General features: G+C 38.4%; 1 protein-coding gene across 13 annotated transcripts in view; it reads left to right on the forward strand.

Moving 5' to 3' along the window:
* The window catches only part of LOC124797826 (calcium/calmodulin-dependent protein kinase type II alpha chain), a 1,017,246-nt gene that overhangs the window by 899,118 nt on the left and 97,203 nt on the right, over nt 1-20,925 (forward strand). For 5 of the 13 annotated variants that reach the window (XM_047260866.1, XM_047260890.1, XM_047260884.1 and 2 more), the window contains exon 14: nt 10,847-10,987. The exons of 7 other annotated variants lie outside the window; for them this stretch is intronic. In XM_047260866.1, coding sequence (XP_047116822.1) covers nt 10,847-10,987 — 141 coding nt within the window. Of the gene's footprint in view, nt 1-10,846; nt 10,988-19,038; nt 19,135-20,925 lie in introns of all 13 variants that reach the window. One more of the 13 variants, XM_047260900.1, reaches the window with a different exon arrangement.

Genomic DNA, 20,925 nt, shown 5'->3' on the forward strand with positions numbered 1-20,925 from the left:
GCTCTGTGTGGTCGACATACACTGATCAGCCAGAACATTATGCCTGCTGACCTACTACTGATATAAACCAATCCAGGCAATAGTAGTGCCACCTGATAAGGAATGACTGTTAGTCAGAAACATGCATGATGCATGTAATATCAGCAAGCATGCAGTCCATGTCTAGAATGGGGAAGGTGTGAAACCTATCTGAGTTAGACCAAGGACAGATTGTGATTGCCCAGAGGCTCAGCATGAGCATTTCGGAAACTGCGTGAATTGTTTGTTCAAGATGTGCTCTGGTGAGTGTCTTCAATGTGTGACAAAACCAAGATGAAACCACATCCAGACATCATGGAGTTGAATAGCCACCCCTCATTACAGATGTCAGACACTGTAGGCTGAGCAGACTGGTAAAATGGGAAGGCGGTGAACTGTAGCTGAATGTCGGACTTAAATGCTGGGCAGAGTAAAAGTACGTTCGAACACACAGTGCACCAAACACTCCAAAAGATGGACCTCTGCAGCTGACAATCCATTGGTTTGCCATTGTTAATACCGTGACATTGGCAACTATGACTGAATTGGCAAGTGATGTTTGCACTGGATGTTCGCATTGTGGCAGAGCATTGTATTGTCAGTGAATCCCAATACCCTCTTCATCATGCTGATGGGAGGGTGCAAATCTGTTGTCTTCCAGGGAAACAGCTCCTTGGCACATGCACTGCAGGATGGAGACAAGCTGGCAGCCACTCCATTATGCTCTGGGGAATTCACATGGGTATCCATGGGTCCAGTGGAGCTTGTACAAGGCACCATAATGACCATGAGTATAATGATCATGTTTCACAGTTGCAGTGGCAGCAGCATTTTTCAGCAAGATAAATAGCCGTGCCACAAAGCCAGGAGTGTGATGGAGGGGTTCAAGGAACACTGTAGTGAGTTCCAATTGATATGCTGGTCTCCCAACTCGCCATATATGAATCTGATCAAACATATCTGGAATGTGATTGAACTTCCTTCTGTGACTGAAGAAGGTCTCATTGCCTCCATGGCATGATGTGTCACTGCTGTTATCCATGGCAAAGGTAGATATACCATGTATTAGGTAGGTGGTCATAATGTTCTGACTAATCAGCGTATTATTCATCAGTGTATTATTCAGTAGCAGAATGCTCACTGTACAACCACGTTTTGACGGGATATATAAAATACACTGTATATATAAAATCATTTATGAGTTTTTCCTCTTAAATACTGTTCGGCTTTCTTCCCAGTGGAGCAGTTAACTTTAAATATGAGAACTGATGATTTAGTCAACATTTCTTCATATATTTATCAATTTGTTGGAGTTGTTGCTTTCTTCCGTCATTACAGGCTTATTGAAACAGTGAATAGATTTTAGTCTTATATCTCTGGCAGGTATGCAAACCAGGATAAAAATAATTAAAAGTGGTTGGAGCATAGTCATAGTAAGAAATTATACATATTGTAATCATGCAAATTGGACACTCAGTGAAAGCAGACTGTTTCTTTTCTACATCTACATCTACATCTACATGGATACTCTGCAAATCACATTTAAGTGCCTGGCAGACGGTTCATCAAACCACGTTCACAGTTCTCTATTATTCCAATCTCATTTAGTGCGTGGAAAGAATAAACACCTATAGCTTTCCATATGAGCTCTGATTACCCTTATTTTATCATGGTGGTCAATTCTCACTATTTAGGTCAGCATCAACAAAATATTTTCATGTTCAGAGGAGAAAGCTGGTGATTGAAATTTCATGAGAAGATTCCTCCGCAACGAAAAACACACCTCTCTGTTAATGATGTCCATCCCAAATCCTGTATCATTTCAGTGACATTCTCTCCCCTATTTCACAATAATAAAAATCACGCTGCTCTTCTTTGAACTTTTTTGATGTACTCTGGCAATCCTATCTGGTAAAGATCCCACACCACACAGCAGAGAGGATGGACAAGCATAGTGTAGGCAGTCTCCTTAATAGAGCTGTTACATTTTTAAGTGTCCTTCCAATAAAATGCAGTCTTTGGTTAGCCTTCCCCACAACATTTTCTATGTGTTCCTTCCAATTTAAGTTGTTCATTATGGTAATTCCTAAGTATTTTGTTGAATTTATGGCCTTTTGATTTGACTGATTTATCATGTAACCAAAGGTTAATGGATTCCTTTTAGCACTCACGTGGATGACCTCAGACTTGTCATTATTTAGGGTTATTGCCAATTTTTGGACCATGCAGATATCTTTTCTAAATCATTTTTCAATTTATTTTAATTTTCTGATGACTTTACTAGTTGATAAAAGACAGCATCATCTGCCAACAACATAAGACAGCTCCTCAGATTGTCTCCCAAATCATTTATATAGATAAGGAACAGCAAAAGGCCTATAACACTACCTTGGGGAACACCAGAAATCACTTCTGTTTTAATCAATGACTTTCCATCAGTTACTACGAACATTGACCTCTCTGACAGGAAATCACGAATCCAGTCACATAACTGAGACGATATTCCATAAGCATGCAATTTCACTGCAAGCCAGTTGTGTGGTACAGTACCAAGTACCTTCCAGAAATCCAGAACTACGGAATCAATTTGAAATCCCTTGTCAATACCACTCAACACTTCATGCGAGCAAAGAGCTAGTTGTGTTTTACAAGAACAATGTTTTCTAAATCCGTGTTGGCTGTGTGTCAATAGACCATTTCCTTTGAGGTAATTCATAATGTCTGAACACAATATATGTTCCAAAATCCGGCTGCATATCGACATTAATGATATGAGCCTGGAGTCAAGTGGATTACTCTTACTAACTTTCTTGAATGTTGGTGTGACCTGTGCAACTTTCCAGTCTTTGTGTATGGATCTTTCAGTGAGCGAGCGGTTGTATATGACTGTTAAGTATGGAGCTATTGCACTGGCATACTCTGAAAGGAACCTGATTGGTATTCGGTCAGGACCAGAAGACTTGCTTTTATTGAGTGATTTAAGTTGCTTCACTACTCTGAGGATATCTACTTCTATGTTACTCGTGTTGGCAGCTGTTCTTGGTTTGATTTCTGAAATATTTACTTCTTCTTCTTTTGCAAAGGCATTTTGGAGGGCTATGTTTAGTAACTCTGCTTTTGCAGCACAGTCTTCAATAGTATCTCCATTGCTATCACATAGAGAAGGCATTAATTGTGTCTTGTCACTAGCATACTTCACATATGACCAGAATCCCTTTGGATTGTCTGCCAGATTTCGAGACAAAGTTTTGTTGTGGAAACTATTATAAGCATCTTGCATTTTCAAGAAGTACAAGAAATAACATAGTTCAGAACAGGATTGTTCAACACCATTAATTTGAGGAATATTCCATTTTTAATTCCTTCAGAAAAGGAAATTTGTTTCACAGTCTGCCTATTTTTTTATCATTTACATCAAAGATTGTGTCTATGTAAGACAACAATTTTGTCCCTACAATGTATTTTTGGTGGTTAGGAAACAAATCAAACTCACTTGGAAACAAGCTTGGGCATAGGATGGGTTGAGAATTATTTTTAAAGCCCAGCTTGTGTACTGCCAACAAATGAGTAAAACAATTGCTCCAAGCATAAGCACTTTTTTAACACTTGCCTTGGCTGTTTTGCCTCAACTCACTGTCTAAGTAAGTCAATCACTGTATAATCCAAACCAGTCATTGTTTACTTCTTTTCATAGTAGTCAATCATGATAATACCTTGTTAGTCCCATGAAATGCATGAAGCTTAAGTCAAAATGAAGCCAAGTAGTTTATCTTGAAAGTACGTTATCACAGTTGTAAGACTCATATTCTCTGGTGTTTTGGCAGATATTTGTAATTTCATTTTTTCAGTGTACCCTGGAGTCAGATGAAACAAATATTGCTCATCAGGTCTTTCATGTGATGTCCATTGTTGATGGAAAGCATTGGTTTCCATCCCATCACAAACAAAAAGATTTTTAAACTGGAACCCTATGTGCCCATTCAATAGAGTAGTCACAGATTAATCAATCTGATATTGTTCCATCAAAATGTATTAACAGGGACAGTAAAACATGAAGAATGACCAGTACTCTAGCAGTGACAGCACTGCCCTGGCCTGTATCGACTGCTGCCACAATGCAACAGAGCTGCTTAGTTGCTGCTGGAGTACTGGTTATTCTCAGTGTTTTCCTGTTTCTTTTAATACATACATATAAAGTAAATATCTCACTAGACTAATTTGGGACTGCTCTATCAAAAGGGCACACAAAATTCCATTTTAAAAATCATTTTGTTTGTAATGGGAAACAAACCAACACTTTCCATCAACACTGGGTGTCACATTAAAGACATGATGAGCAGCACTTGTTTGGGCTCATTCCAGCTACACATTGCAAAAACTAAATTGCAAATATCTGCTGAAACATCAGAGAAAATGTGTCTGATGGCTCTTAGATGGCACAATCAGTATACATCATACCATTGACAAAAATACATTCATGTTTCACAGTACTACTATGAAGAACTTGAATTAAAGTGAACTAAAAATTAATTTCAAGAAATTTTCAGCATATGACTAATATTTAGTTTATTTTTACTTAGATTTTTCATTACTGTGTTGTGAAAAATGTTGTATTTATGTTAGTGGTATTTTTAGCATTGATGCACAGGGTGTACATAAAGTCTGGGAACACTTTCAATTATTTATTGCACAAGAACCAGACACTGAACAGATGTCATACATATTGCATTTTGAAGACAAACTCTGAAAGCTTTTTTTTTTTACAGACACTCAATATGCGAACCATGAGTGACCCAGCAGACGTCAGTACAGTAATCAAATTCTTGCCATACCCGTCCCAGCACGGCATCGTCGACTATGGCAGTCACTACTCATTTTCTCTCCCAGAGCTTGGTACATCACGTGGTAGAGGCGTTACATACGCCAGATCTTTAATGTGTCCCCCCCAGAAAAGACTATACGGAGTGAGATCTGGTGATCGGGGAGACCACTTCATGAAATAGCTGTCCCCTTCTGTAGCAAGGCCGATCCATCAATGCGGCAGCTCCATGTTTGCAACTAGCACTGACTATTGGTAAATCACCAAACTATGCTGTGGTGGTATACATGAAAAAAAAACTTTCATGGTTTCTCTTCAAAATGACATATTTATTATATCTGTACAATGTTTGGTTCTTGTGCAATAAATAATTGAAAGTGTTCCCGGACTTTATGTACACCCTGTATTTATTCTTTGCAGTTGCAACCACATGAAAATAACCAAAAGGTTGAAATTGCATTAATGAATATTGGAGTAAACATACAACCACTGTAAATATGAAGTCATTTCAAAAATTCTTTATGACTGTGGGCCCACAATAAATATATTTTTGTGGAAACAAAGAAAAAATCCAGTAAACAATTCAAAAAGCCTGTGAATGTTCAGTTACAGGCCACCAGTGTCTTAAGTATGAAATATTGTCATAGTTAGTACAAATGCATTTCCAATATAACATGTGTGACTGTTTAGGCCTCATCCAATCAAAATCAAAATTCATCCATGACCTGCATTAACAAGAAATGCAATACTTCTTCAGCACATTATGTGTTACACTTGACTGTACATTTATACCTGTAAAGTAGATGTCCCGTATGTTGTCTGCACTCATTTCTGCAGTGAATTCCAAATTCTTTCAAATACCCTCTGATTATCTCATAGATCTTCGCAAGACTCTGTACAATTTATGGTTCCAGTGATTCCACTGAGTCAATGAGAATGTTCTACATTTAACTTTTCAATGACCACAAACAGGAAAAACTAGGGGTTGTGGTTAGGTGATCTTCTAGGCCAAGATATATACCCTGCTTGAGCTATCCATACTAGCTTGTTAGATGTCATCCTAAATTAACAACAGAATGAGAAGGTGTCCCATAGTCCATCTACCACAGGGTCCATGTCAAGTCATCCAGGTCATGAGAATCATTATCTAGCTGTAAACTGAGATTTTGTGTACTGCTTTTGTATCTAATATCATGAACTTTTGCCAATTTTTATTGCTTTATATACATTCTGTTGGCAGCAATTGTTGAAAGTTTGATGCAATGCGTTACTTCAAAGCAAACTGTAAAAATTTGAAAATTGTCTGCAGTTTTTAAACAAAAAATAGTATGCTGATAGTTTTATCCCTGAATATCCTTTCAGACATGTAGTTTCTGAAAACATGTTAGAATTGTGCAGTTAAATGTATATGCCATAACCAAATAGAGGACCCTTTGTTCAGAGAATAAGTATGGTCTGTTGCTGTCGTGGTGCCAACTTCACACAGAATATGAGAGAAAGAAACATCACAAACATCATATCAGGCCAATTCAAGGACATGGATGGTCCATGAGGATGCATGAACCTTACTGTAACATCATATTCACAATTCACCTTCTCAACAATTCCCAAATACCAAGAAGAGTCATATGCACATGCAACATAGCAGTTGGGCTGCACAGTGCATTCTGACATTAGTGGCAGAAGTGCATCTGAGAAATCATGCACGATACTAAAATCCATATCACAGCTCAGCCTTTTTGCTCCAATCTTGGTTGATGATACTGGTACAATGTCATGCATAGATCATGTTCCAGGAATTGTTTGTGCACTTGTGAAATGCTGAGCAAGATAATGTCTGACTTGTACCATTTCATGTTTTGAACAAAGGAAACTGAAAAGCCTTGCAGGTTCTCATGACAGAATTCAAATACCTGTGAACCTGTAAGTATTTGATCATTATAAACTCTTTGCAAACTTATTTTTGTGACAAGTTTTTTAACAGTGCCACCAATACCGTCACAGGGAGATTTGGCATGGCTGGTAGCAAAATAGTAACAGCTGCACTTTATGTTGAAGTTGTGTTCATGGTAGCAGATATTTCTGAAATTCTTACAATTTTTATATTGTGCAGCACAACCGTCAGTGAAATATTCAACATACGCAAGATGAATTTCTGAAAATTCACACTTAAAAAAATTCAATACAGTCTTCTGAGTCTGGTACACCAAGGCAACATCATGTTCTAGATCATAAGAAACAATATAATTCCTTTTTGCATGCAACTGTTTGCCCTTTTTGTAATATATATGGACAGCATGAATAGTGCAGCTGCCATTGTTCCAATGATACCACTGTACTTCATCTTGAACAACAAAATTGAGATTTTCACTGAAATCCATTAAAATTAACGCTGATCCTTCATCAGGTGTTTCCTTCTTCATTTTCAGATAATCAGATTGTGATTGAGAAATAAAAGAGTGTGGAGTAAGTTTTTCAATTTTCTTAATTAATGTGTCACAAAATTCTGATAGAGAAGTGATTTGAAAATTCTATCAGTTGATAACCATTGACTCTACTGAACAATCTCATCAGGATCATAGTCTTCTATTTCATTTTTTAAGTGTGTTTGAAGCAATGAACTGGTGGGGCATTTTTCACACAGACAAAGCATACGGTCTCGGTTATGCAGAACTAGCACTCCTGGTTAGCCAATGCAAAACCGCCGAAAAGTAATATAACTGTGGGTGACAGAAGAGCTTTAAAACTCCTGAATGACGACGATAGTATTTTGGTTCTCCCAGCTGACAAAGGAAGCGCAACGGTGGTTATGGATGTGGCCGACTATCGGAGTAAAATTACTGATCTGCTGGATCCACAAGCATATAGGAAGCTGAATAAGGACCCCACTAACAGCGTTCTCAGAACTGTGTCGCGGTTAATAAAAAAGTCCTCCATTGAAGAGAGTGTACAGAAAGGTCTCTGCAATTCGGTTGCGCTACCACCGAGGCTTTATGGATTGCCCAAAATTCATAAAGAAAATGTGCCGTTAAGACCAATACTAATTGTCATTGGTTCGCCCACCTACTCGTTAGCCAAGTTTTTGACTACGCTGCTAAAACCGCATGTGGGCCGTTCGGACTCTTATATAAAGAATTCGACACATTTCATCAGCAGATTGAATGGCACAGTGGTCCAGCCAGAGGACATATTGGTCAGCTTCGATGTGGTATCGCTGTTTACCATGGTTCCACTTAATGATGTATTGGAACAGCTGGATCGAATTTTTCCTGCCGATATTTCAGAACTGTTTAAGTGTTGTTTGACGACCACATACTTCAAGTGGAATGAACAGTTTTATGAGCAAATGGATGGCGTGGCTATGGGAAGCCCCCTAAGTCCCATAATTGCAAACTTTTTTATGGAGAAATTCGAAGAACAGGCCTTAGGTACTGCCAGCAAAAAACCAAATGTATGGTTCCGATACGTGGATGACACGTTTGTGCTGTGGGGACATGGTAGGGAGGAACTAAGCCGGTTCCACGACCATCTGAACAGTATTAACTCGAGAATTCAGTCTACAATGGAGGAGGAGGTAGACGGCAAGCTACATTTCCTCGATGTGCTTGTTTTTAGAAATGAAAATAGTAGTTTGGGCCACTCAGTATACCGCAAACCCACGCACACGGACCGTTATTTGCACCGGGATTCGAACCACCACCCACAACAGAAGCGGGGTGTTATCAAGACGTTAGCGGACAGAGCTGTAAATATTTGTGAACCTGAGTTGCTCGACGCTGAGATGGAACATCTCCACAATGCACTAATGAAGAACGGATATTCGTCCGCCGAATTAAAACGTGCATTGAGGCACCCACGCAGAAATCATACTGACGTACAGGCTACTGCAAAATCTAAGGTTTTCCTGCCATTTGTTAAAAATGTAACGGAAAGAATTGGGAGGATCTTGACGAAGCGGAATATTACCGTAATTTACAAGCCCAACAGGAAGATACAGGAATACCTTAAGCCTGCCAAGGACGCTTGCAAACCACTGGAAAAAGCTGGAGTGTATAGGATCCCATGCAGCTGTGGTGATGTTTATGTGGGTACCACTAAAAGAACTGTTTCTAAACGTTTGGAAGAGCATAAGGGGAATTGCAGAAGAGGAGAAACGGAATGATCAGCTGTTGCGGAGCATGCTTTCCAGCCAGGAAACCACAATATTCGTTTCGAGGAGACGCAAGTACTAGCGGCCACAAGCGGATATTACGAAAGGCTCTACAGGGAGGCAATCGAAATCGCTAAACACCCTAATAATTTCAACCGTAAGGAGGAGGGTATGAAATTAAATGGCATATGGATTCCGGTGTTAAAGAAGAGGTTTACCCGCCCACTACTGGGTGATGGCAATGGCGATCAACAGCGACGGACAGCGGCCAATTGCACTGACGTTTTCAAAACACGTGACGTCACGCCGCGGCGTGGGAGTGCGCGGACACGGAATTTAGCGGCAGTCAGTAGCGAGCCAGTGGGTGTGTTGGACCTTCCATTGAGCTACGGAACCCCTTGAAGATGTCTCCCGCAGTCGGAGACGAAACGTTGGGAATCGACACAGAATTCGTCAACCGACCACGGCATAACAGCCCAGATAATTATAATGGACATGATATTTCCGGCCATGAAAGTCTACATTTTAGTATTCATGGATTCAAAGGTGCAAATTTATGTTAAGGATGTAACTTGTTCAGTACTTTAGTTCTTTGGAATATATATTCACTCAGTTGCACAATTTCAGCATATGTATCAATAAAAATAAACAATTTTTGACAATATGATGTAATTGGATAGATATAACATGAAGTGGTGTCAGGAGAAAACATATATAAAGGTTAAGTAAATGCGAAAGCATTCAGAGCCAGTGCCTTCTGGCAGAAGGCTTGAAGGGGAATGAATAGGGATGAAGGAAAAAACTGGTGAGTTTTAGGAAATGGGGAGGGCTGGAAACTTGCCCAGAACCCTGGGTTAGGGGTGACATTCTGGACGGGATGAGGAGGAGAGACTGATTGTAAAGGACTGCAGCAGACAGACCCCAGCAGTCTCACCTCCTTATTCTGAGTGGTACGTCTCCCCTGACCAGAAGTTCTGGGTGAGTTTTCCAACCCCCCACCCCACCCCACCCCACCACATTTCCTAAGACTCACCAGCCCTCTTCCTTCCACTTCAACCCTTGTGGCAGGAGGAGGAGACTCTGTTCCAAAAGCTTGCACATTTACTTAACCTTTATATATGTTTCCACCTGCTACCTCTACCCAGTGAGATTAAAATTTCAACTTGGTCATTTATTATGGATAAAACTGCATAACTCTGTAATTATGGAATGACTAAGGCACCTTGATCAGTTAAAGAAATTATATTCACAGAAAATCTTTCAAGATACCACCAGTATCTTGTAATAAAATAACTGTGTGGATGGAGGTAGCCAATATCAAATTTTTCTACACAAAGGAATGTGTACTGGTAATGTGAGTATGTTCTGTATTCAGATTTATTTAATGAGATAAGATGTGTTGAAAGCATTATCATCCGATTTTTTTCATAGAAATTTATATTCAGAACTAGACAAATCATATTCCTCCACAAGTATTGTGACTCATGTCTATATGGAACTGCTGCTGTTTAGAAATATTTCTTTTAATAACTCCAAGTTAATTATTCTTTTCCTTTGTAGCTTTTCACAAATTTGATAATATGACTGTCTTTCTAACACCAGGCTTCATGCAGAAATGAACTGCAATACACTAATTTCAAGTCAGTTCTTGTTCATTTAGTTTTGTCTTCTGATTTGTAATGTATCTCTTTGTGTATAATAGGTATTAGATTTTATTTTATTTTCTTTAGGCTACAGCGTCCATTATGTAGTCTTAAAAGTGCTCTTTGTATATTATTCTTACAATGAAATACACATTTAGCCTTACATTTCTGTTTTCTGATAAGATGTGTATTCATTTCATCCTGTGATTCAATAAGGCTTCATCCGTGGCACAACACCACCCTCAACTCAACCGACTTTGGCTAAGGTGTTAACATCCGCTCTTGCAACATCTTCAGCATCTTCAAGTGCAAAAGCTCCCGCTAACATGAGTGCAGCACTTTTGCAAGAGGTGCAAGGTACTTCAGTGTGCTTCAGCTTTTGCCTTTAACCTGCATTTTTTTCTATGCTGCACTAACTCAATTGAACTTACAGCTGCTAACATTGAGACTTTCATTTGGTTTAACCAGATGCTGTGGTTGTGTTCTCATATTTGATGTAATTTGTACCAGAGTAATTTAGTTAACTCATTAGATGTGTTTTATTCTGATTTAACCCTTCCCCAATTTTAGGTTAAAGTCTTTGATGGTTTGCTTTTATCAAAAAGTTTCTGATTATTCTCCAAGTGTGGTAGTTATATATTTTCCATGCATTTAATGAGAGTATTTGGAGGTAGTAACCTCTACAGCACTTGCTTTTACAATCAAAACTTGAATGAAAGACATGTAAATTGTGTACAAGATGAGCATCCTTACTATCTCAAATATTCATGAAAAAATTTTCATCATTATTAACCTTATGTGTATAAGGTGCTGTATGGATACTGCAATCGACCTCCACTACAGATGCCTAAAAAACAACAACACATACAGTAATTCCTTGCCTGATAGTAAAAACTTCCGTTAGCTCTAACCACCACCAGTGAGGGTAAAATAATTTTCTACTTCAGTAACTACACTCCTGGAAATTGAAATAAGAACACCGTGAATTCATTGTCCCAGGAAGGGGAAACTTTATTGACACATTTCTGGAGTCAGATACATCACATGATCACACTGACAGAACCACAGGCACATAGACACAGGCAACAGAGCATGCACAATGTCGGCACTAGTACAGTGTATATCCACCTTTCGCAGCAATGCAGGCTGCTATTCTCCCATGGAGACGATCGTAGAGATGCTGGATGTAGTCCTGTGAACGGCTTGCAATGCCATTTCCACCTGGCGCCTCAGTTGGACCAGCGTTCGTGCTGGACGTGCAGACCGCGTGAGACGACGCTTCATCCAGTCCCAAACATGCTCAATGGGGGACAGATCCGGAGATCTTGCTGGCCAGGGTAGTTGACTTACACCTTCTAGAGCACGTTGGGTGGCACGGGATACATGCGGACATGCATTGTCCTGTTGGAACAGCAAGTTCCCTAGCAGGTCTAGGAATGCTAGAACGATGGGTTCGATGACGGTTTGGATGTACCGTGCACTATTCAGTGTCCCCTCGACGATCACCAGTGGTGTACGGCCAGTGTAGGAGATCGCTCCCCACACCATGATGCCGAGTGTTGGCCCCGTGTGCCTTGGTCGTATGCAGTCCTGATTGTGGCGCTCACCTGCACGGCGCCAAACATGCATACGACCATCATTGGCACCAAGGCAGAAGCGACTCTCATCGCTGAAGACGACACGTCTCCATTCGTCCCTCCATTCACGCCTGTCGCGACACCACTGGAGGCGGGCTGCACGATGTTGGGGCGTGAGCGGAAGACGGCCTAACGGTGTGCGGGACCGTAGCCCAGCTTCATGGAGACGGTTGCGAATGGTCCTCGCCGATACCCCAGGAGCAACAGTGTCCCTAATTTGCTGGGAAGTGGCGGTGCGGTCCCCTACGGCACTGCGTAGGATCCTACGGTCTTGGCGTGCATCCGTGCGTCGCTGCGGTCCGGTCCCAGGTCGACGGGCACGTGCACCTTCCGCCGACCACTGGCGACAACATCGATGTACTGTGGAGACCTCACGCCCCACGTGTTGAACAATTCGGCGGTACGTCCACCCGGCCTCCCGCATGCCCACTATACGCCCTCGCTCAAAGTCCGTCAACTGCACATACGGTTCACGTCCATGCTGTCGCGGCATGCTACCAGTGTTAAAGACTGCGATGGAGCTCCGCATGCCACGGCAAACTGGCTGACACTGACGGCGGCGGTGCACAAATGCTGCGCAGCTAGCGCCATTCGACGGCCAACACCGCGGTTCCTGGTGTGTCCGCTGTGCCGTGCGTGTGATCATTGCTTGTACAGCCCTCTCGCAGTGTCCGCAGCAAGTATGGTGGGTCTGACACACCGGTGTCAATGTGTTCTTTTTTCCATTTCCAGGAGTGTATTCCTTATGTTTTTAATCAGTTGAAGAGTATGTAGTAAATATATATATTTGATAAATTAAATGTAAATAAAACAGAAGTTTATATTTTATCTTTGTGTAATAAATTTTTCATTAAATAACAGAGCAGTGAGAGTGAATTACAACTTTCATCTACATGATTACTCTGTAATTCACAATTAAGTGCCTGGCAGGGGGTCATAGAACTTGAGAGAGTTTTCAACTCACTTTTAACAATATCTGCACTAACAACACTTGCGAAACATTAAAGTTCTGCAACCTATAGTATGATAGTTTCCATTAGAATCCTTCAGAATAGTGGGATATTCAGAACTAAAAGAAGTCTCCAAATCCTTAAACTGGAGAAAATGAAAAAAATGTGTGTTAATGGAACATACCTGAATCCTTGTTGTTTGTTGTTGATTTCACAATGTTTGCTTTTTGTGAAGGTAAATGTCAACAACCAATGAAAGAAACTATTACTGCAAGTTTGAAAATCGATTATAATATTATCAAAATAATACACCAAAAAGAAAACTATACAAATTAACAATGAAGCTGCACATCCAATTGATGAGTTTTTGTATGTTAGGTAACTGTAGACAATGACTGGATGGACAGTAAAATAGATTGATAGAAAAACCAGGAGTGCTATTTGAAAATCAAATAAAATCTTCTAAACAGATGTTCTAAAATAGTGAAATTTGCAATCTGTGCATTACCAGTTTTGAGATGGACTTCAAACATGAAAATCTTTCAGAACTGAAGGTTTCCCATTAAGCAGTGTACAGATTGTTTTAGAAAATTATTTTGAGAGAGAGGAAGACAAACAAAGAAGACAAATTGAACTGTAAGGTGTAACTGTGAATTTAATGATAATGAAATAGAGTTGAGCAAGACATGTAATCTGATGAATGTATGGCTGGTGAAAGAACTAAGTTCTTCACTGGATTCCAATGAATAAGAAGGAACTGAGATGATGATCTACTGGGAGATGGGTACATGACGTGTGTAACTAATGACAGTAAAGCACAGAGAATTGTGGAGAAAGCCTTAGTATGACAGTGGCTATCAAATATGATTTCAGTATGTTTGATGGTGGCGTATGCCTCTGTCTGTGTCCATTTTGTATGCCTCTGTCTGTGTCCATTTTGCAGTTGCATCTTTCTGTGATTTTGGTTATTTTATGTGTTGATATTGGAAAATATTCAACATATTGCTTTCTTACAGAGTTTATAAATTCATAGCATTTTTTAAAATGCAAAATCAAAATGATAAATTATTTGTAGGTTTTCTGTTTGCATTTAGTTCTTTTGGCACTTTGGTTTATTGTTGATCTGAAGGTTATTTGAGAGCCTACATGATGGTACTACTTTTGACTACGAGACCTGTGTGAACTTCCTTTTCTCTCAAAAGTAAGAAGCCTTGGGCTGGGCTGCACTGCATTGGACTGGACTGGACTGGGCTGGGCTGGGCTGGGCTGTGCTGCGCTGTGCTGTGCTGTGCTGCGCTGTGCTGTGCTGTGGGGAGGGAAGGGATGGGGAGGAGGTAGTGGCCAGTATCTTTTACATTTTCTAGCTTTCTTCACACCAATGCTAAATCAAAATTTCTATCATTTTTGTGGGGTAGGATCCATGATCCATTTGCAAAGAATTTTTTTTTTCTAAGGTGGAGGGCAAAGCAGCTACTCTTCAGTGCCCCTTGTCTGGAATATCCCTTCTGCAACAGCTTTAATGATTGAGACTTAGTGCAATATCTCACAAATCTTTATTCTAAATTTTAGGCTCACAACATTAGCTAGAACAATTGTGATTGACAATATTATATTAAAATCAATAGGTTTGGGCATATTACACAGAAACTTCATGTGAAATAATGAGCTATCCTTGTAGAATTCTAAATGTGACATTGACTCCTTGATTGGGAAAAATTTGTCTCTCTAATTTTACAGGAAGATTAATTTAAAAGCATTTGCTAGGTTTTAGAAGAAGAAGAGGAGGAATAGATAGAGAATGAAATTACATTTCAAGTTGGGAGGTGTTCTAGTTTACCCCAGTGGGAGCACTGGATATAACAGTTGTAGATACAGACTGAGACACAACTTTACCAAGTGGTTTTAAAATATTGTTTCATTTACAAGCACTCATTTTATTAATTGCATTATCAATTTATTATACTTTGCATTCATATCACCAATGTTATTAATTTTGGTTGCTGTCATTGTTGGTATTCATTATCCAGGGTATACTATTTATCTTAATGTTCCAAATATCTTTCTGTCCTGAAGCAAAATAAGAAAAAAATATATCAAGCAAACATTATTTAACTTCAAGGGAACACTAACCACCATGGTTACATTCCTTGTAACTTTGTTCATTATGAAGATGTGGATGGCAGTACATCATTTTTAAATAGCACCCTATATTTTTTATTGGGTTATCCACATCTTTTTCCCAGACATGTTCAAAAACATATGGTGTACCACTCCTGTAAAGATAACATTATTAAAAACGTAATGCAAAATTGACCTACTAGCACACAGTGCACATACTCAGGTTAATGAACTCATCCACTTGCTGGAGTTGACAGTAAACAAATGGAAACAAGGAAAATGAACATTGTTCATTCAGCATGCAGTCAACTGCCAGTAAATAAGCAACTGTTAGTGCAGTTACTGTTCTGTAAATTAGTTATACAAAACTGCAACCAGTCATTTTTTTGAGTAATTATATTTTATTCCATGAACCGGTTTTCAAACCTTTTCAGGTTCATCTTCAGATGGTTTCAGGAGGTTACATCATTATTGTTAGCATAATACAGGGTGCTTGTTCTATGACAAAAAGATGGAACACACTTTAATGTATCACCAAGCATTATGCTAGCAGTAATGATGTAACCACCTGAAACCATCTGATGATGAACCTGAAAAGGTTCAAAAACCAGTTCATGAAATAAAACATAATTATTCAAAAATGTGACTGGTTGCAGTTTTGTATAACATATTTACATTCAATATATAGTCACAGTTCTAAAATATCCATAATGGATAAGCATAAGTTACTGTTCTGCTGACTTATATTCTCTATGTATTAGTAGCATTTCTGCATCCCCTTTGTTGATGTACATTGCACTCACTCAAAACTCCTACTAAAGACATTTGATTGTGGTCAGTGTACATTTTCCATGCCTTTCCATTTGTTTACTGTGAATGCCCACAAATGACTGAGTTATGTTACCCAGACACATGGACTGCACTGTATAAAGGCTGCTAATGGTATCAAAGTTTGTATCCAGACACTCATGGATGAGACAGGAACTGTGATTGAGGGCAGCAAAACAAAATCAGAAATGCTGAACTCCATTCTCAAATCTTGCTTTACAAAGGAGACTTCAGGAGTATTGCCCCATTTTAATTCTGGCACAACTGCAAGGATGAATTATGTAGTTAGTTCTGTTGGGTACAAAAAGGGTAGCAGAAGTGATCCACAAAACCACCATACAGAATCCTTGACATCCATTTGTTATACAATCTTAGAACATATTCTGTGTTCAAATGTAATGAGGTATATTGAACAGCATGACTTCTTCCATACCAACTTACATGGATTCTAAAATCATCTATCACTCATGTGAAACCCAACTTGCACATTTTTCACATGACATCCTGAAAGCGATTAATCAAGTGACTCAGTTAGCTACAGCATTTCTTGACATCAGCATATGAATTAGTACCACACCAACACTTATCAAAGGTACAATTGTATGGCTTATCAAGTATATTAATGAGTATGTTTATGATCTTGCAGACAATATTAATAGTCATCTTTTGGATAAGCATCTTTTGTATGTTTTCCATGTTTGCAGTTTAAATTATTAGATATAGATTCCATCTTTTATGCAAAACATTGTTTCTTCTTGTTATCCAAACATATTTTAGTACCTCTGTGTCATCATTGGTGGGTTTTGTTTATTGAAAAACTGTAAAAAGAGAATGTATTTTAGGTTGTAATTGATTTAACAAAATGTGGCCTAAATTAGACACTTTTTGTTCATTTTTGTTGTTACCTTAATTTTACATTATACAGTTTTGAAGGACCATCCATGTAGTGTCCTCAACTGATACCTTGTCATTCGTAAACCAAATGATGTAAATGTGAATTTTATCACCGAGATAACACCTGCCTTGATTTTAAATGATTTTGGTATGACAAAATGTTTTGCATATGTATTTGTTGCTACTCATGTTTTGTTGTGACAGATGCTCCTCCTTTCGCATTCAGAGAGAACTGCACACACCTCAGATGTTTTACAAGTGATGCAGTAATCTGCAATGAAGAACGGCCTGAAAAAAATTGCTCTGCCTGAGTCATAGGTAAAGCAGGTAGCAGACTTTTCTTTGTTTATAGAATACAGGGGAAATGCATCAGTCTAGAAAGGAAACTGTCTGAAGACACTTGCCTGACTCAGCCTGAAATATTGATATTGCCTATGTGTGTGACAGGACTGACAGTGGATATTCAACATTTACAGAGAATGGCAGTGGGAGTGGTCATAGGTTTAGCTGACCCATGGGAGAATGTCATGGAGATGCTGAAGAAACTGAACAGGCAGATGATTTAAGATAGACACAAACTATTCCACAACAGCCTCCTCACAAATTTTTGAGAACCATTTTTAAATGATGAATCTAGGAATATACGGAAAAACCTGTAGGGATGTAAAGGACAGTCTTTATAGAGGTGTTTAAACAATGATTCTTCCAGTGCTCCATATGGGAATGTGAGGAAACCCTAATAACTGTTATAATGGGAAATACCTTGAGCCATGCAATTAACAGTGGTTTGCAGAGTATGGATGTAGATGTAACTGTGTTGGTACAGGAGACAAAAAGTTAATTTTGTGGCATGTTTTTGATACTGTCATGTTTACAGGAATGGTAAACTGTGATACATTTTTGAACAGTTCATGAGGAGAGGAAGTAGATTTCCCAATAAAAAATATAGGATGCTATTTAAAAAAAGATCTACTGCTCTTGATACCTTTGTAATGACAAAAATTTACAAGAAAGCCAACAAAAGAATGTTTGGGATGGCCCAGATAACGAGACACCATATATAATGATCAGTTTGCTGTCCACCTAATCATAGTTCATTAGTCAGAATTGAACACAGATATAGTTTATAAAAGCTGCTTACTTTTGTTTATGCATTTTCATCCTTGAGATTCGCCTTCATTGGCAAGACACGTTGTGTGAAGGAGAGTGAATGTGTAGTATCAGTTGTCTACTACTGTTTGCTTTGATTCATCTCCTGTAGATTGACTTCTGTAGTCGTGAATTTCAGTATATGCTGTATACATTACCTCATGATCAATCAAAATTCTTTTAACAGACATCCATCTTTTGCTGTTGTTTCATGGTGCAATAATTCCATGTATATTTGTGTAATCAGTAAACTAACCTCATGATCTTACACATTAGTTTTAAATATCCTGACTCAGAATGCAAACTTTTCTTATTTGATTTTGCTGATGTCAGAAGAAATTCATAACACAGATATCCTTAAATTCATAAAGTGCCTCAACATACTACTCTCTAATAACTTTTGTTAAAAAAAGTAAGCAGCAAGTGTTCTGAATACTAACAGTTGAATATTATGATATTTGCTGCATGTAATTTGATTGTAAAAATAATTTGACAAAACACTTATATTTTTCTTCTTTCAGTGTGACATGATGGTTGGTTAATGTTTTTCCACTAGCATTATGGCCAAAGAAATACTAAGCTAATCATTCTAAAATTCAGCTTTTTGACCATACACAGGTGTTAAAATGGTAGTGAACCTTCAAGATATGATATTCAGGCAATCAAAGCAATAAAATGTTGTGTTGTAAGCACATTCACCTTCTTGTTTGACCATTACCATTAATTTCTTGGATACATTCCAAGTGGTAATTTATTCATGTAAACAGAACAAACTGCAGCTTCATAATATCTGTATTTTTGTTTCTAGATACTTTCTGTTTTGTTACTACAGGCTCCCTAAATAAATCATTAACAGATAAAAAGAGTTTGGAAAATTCAAGAAATGTACGAAGTCTGCTGAAGCGTGCTAGTATCTCTAATCATACTGGTGAGTTGCTTGGATCATAAGAAGGCAAATTGTGTGCCTACACCTGCATAAATAAACAAGGAGATGTAATTTTAGAGTTGTAGAGTATCATTTGCCATATGTCCCATCGCCAGTCATTTGTACACCAGTTTTAGAACTTCACAAAAATGTAATGTAAAAGTATCAAATATTTTCTGACCCACAGTGCAATAGCATCATAGCCTTGCACTCTTTGTTTATGACCTTAGTTGAAGCTCGTGTTGGACTAGAGCAGGCTATTTGCAATCTTTGGAAACTGATAATTTGTAACAATGAGGACTCCACTAGACTACACCTTTGTCAAATGAAACAAACAGGTTCTCACAGTTAGCTGTCTACACAAAAATATATAATTCTGATTTGAAACTATTATGCTATGTATCTTACTCTTTTGCTTCCAAGTCCACAGTTGATGAGATCAGCAACTCTCAGTGATTTCAGACATTTTTCAGACATTGTAATTTTTCTGATGTATTAGTAGTTTTTCTTTGCCAGAGTTGCCTCTCTATATTAGTACCAGTATCAGTAGATTCTAGCAAATTGATGGTTTGGCACAAAGAATGTAGACTTGTCTGATCTGTTGCCCATATGCAGCACATCATACTTTTAAATTCTAGGCACTGTCTTAAATGGCATAAGGAGCAACACCACATGATAGTTTAGTTGTAAAATGACATTTAGTATTCTCATTAGAGTATGCTTGTTTGGTAATATCTTATTAATAACAGCCATCATCTGATATAGTGTCTACATTCAGATTTGTAGTTCTGCTTCTTATGAAAATGACATGGCACCGTTGTTCATTGAAAGAAAAGCAAAAGGCAACAAATATCTCAATATATAACGGACAAGGATAAAAACTATTTGTGTACAAATGAATTATAGATTGAGCTACATTTGATTTACAATGTGTTGCCTATAATTGTAATCCAGTTTGACTGGCTAATTTGAAGGATGTGGCATCCCCTCTCCCTCCTCCCCAGCTTCTCCCCTCTGCCCTTGCCTCATATAGTTGCCAAGCTGACTAAATGTTTTGGGTACATATGGTTAGTAAATTGGCTTAGACAAATATATTTATATTTTGTGATAAAAAAGTTGTTTGTCATCAAAGAGCTACCTGTAAGTATGATGAGTATGTATAATGACGAAGATTCCCAAGTATCTACAAATGTTATGACCATGAAAATAATCCATTTTTGACAATATAGTTTAATTGGATGGATAAAAAATCTACTCACCAAGCAGCAGCAGGAGAAAACCCATCTTAAAAAAAAAAAAAAAAAAAAAAAAAAAAAAAAAAAAAAAAAACATATGCAAGCTTTTGGAGCTAGTGGCTCCTTCTTACAGCAGAATGGTTGAAGGGAAAGGATGGAGAGTGAAGGAAAATGACTGGAGAGCTTTAGGAAAAGGGTTAGAGTTTGTAAAAGTCTCCCAGGACCCCGGGTCATGGGAGACTTACTGGATTGCATATGTACAATCTTTTTTTATATCAGTGTTTCCCTGCCGCCACTTGGTGAGTACATTTTTTATTGATCCAATTACTTTATATAATTGTTATGAGATATTTCTCGATACTAACAAAAATTCATTGGAAAGAATATGCCTAAGGTAAGACTGAACCAGTAACATCTTCATGATGCTTTGAAAGCGATGTTGTGGATAAGTGCAGACATTAGCAGCAACCACATAGACATAGCCCTTGAGTAATAAAAGAAAATACATGGTAGGTGGCATCACAGACACTGCTGTAATTCAAGTGCCAAATATTTTTAT

This window comes from Schistocerca piceifrons, chromosome 1 (assembly GCF_021461385.2).
Source record: "Schistocerca piceifrons isolate TAMUIC-IGC-003096 chromosome 1, iqSchPice1.1, whole genome shotgun sequence".
NCBI classification, from domain to species: domain Eukaryota; kingdom Metazoa; phylum Arthropoda; class Insecta; order Orthoptera; family Acrididae; genus Schistocerca; species Schistocerca piceifrons.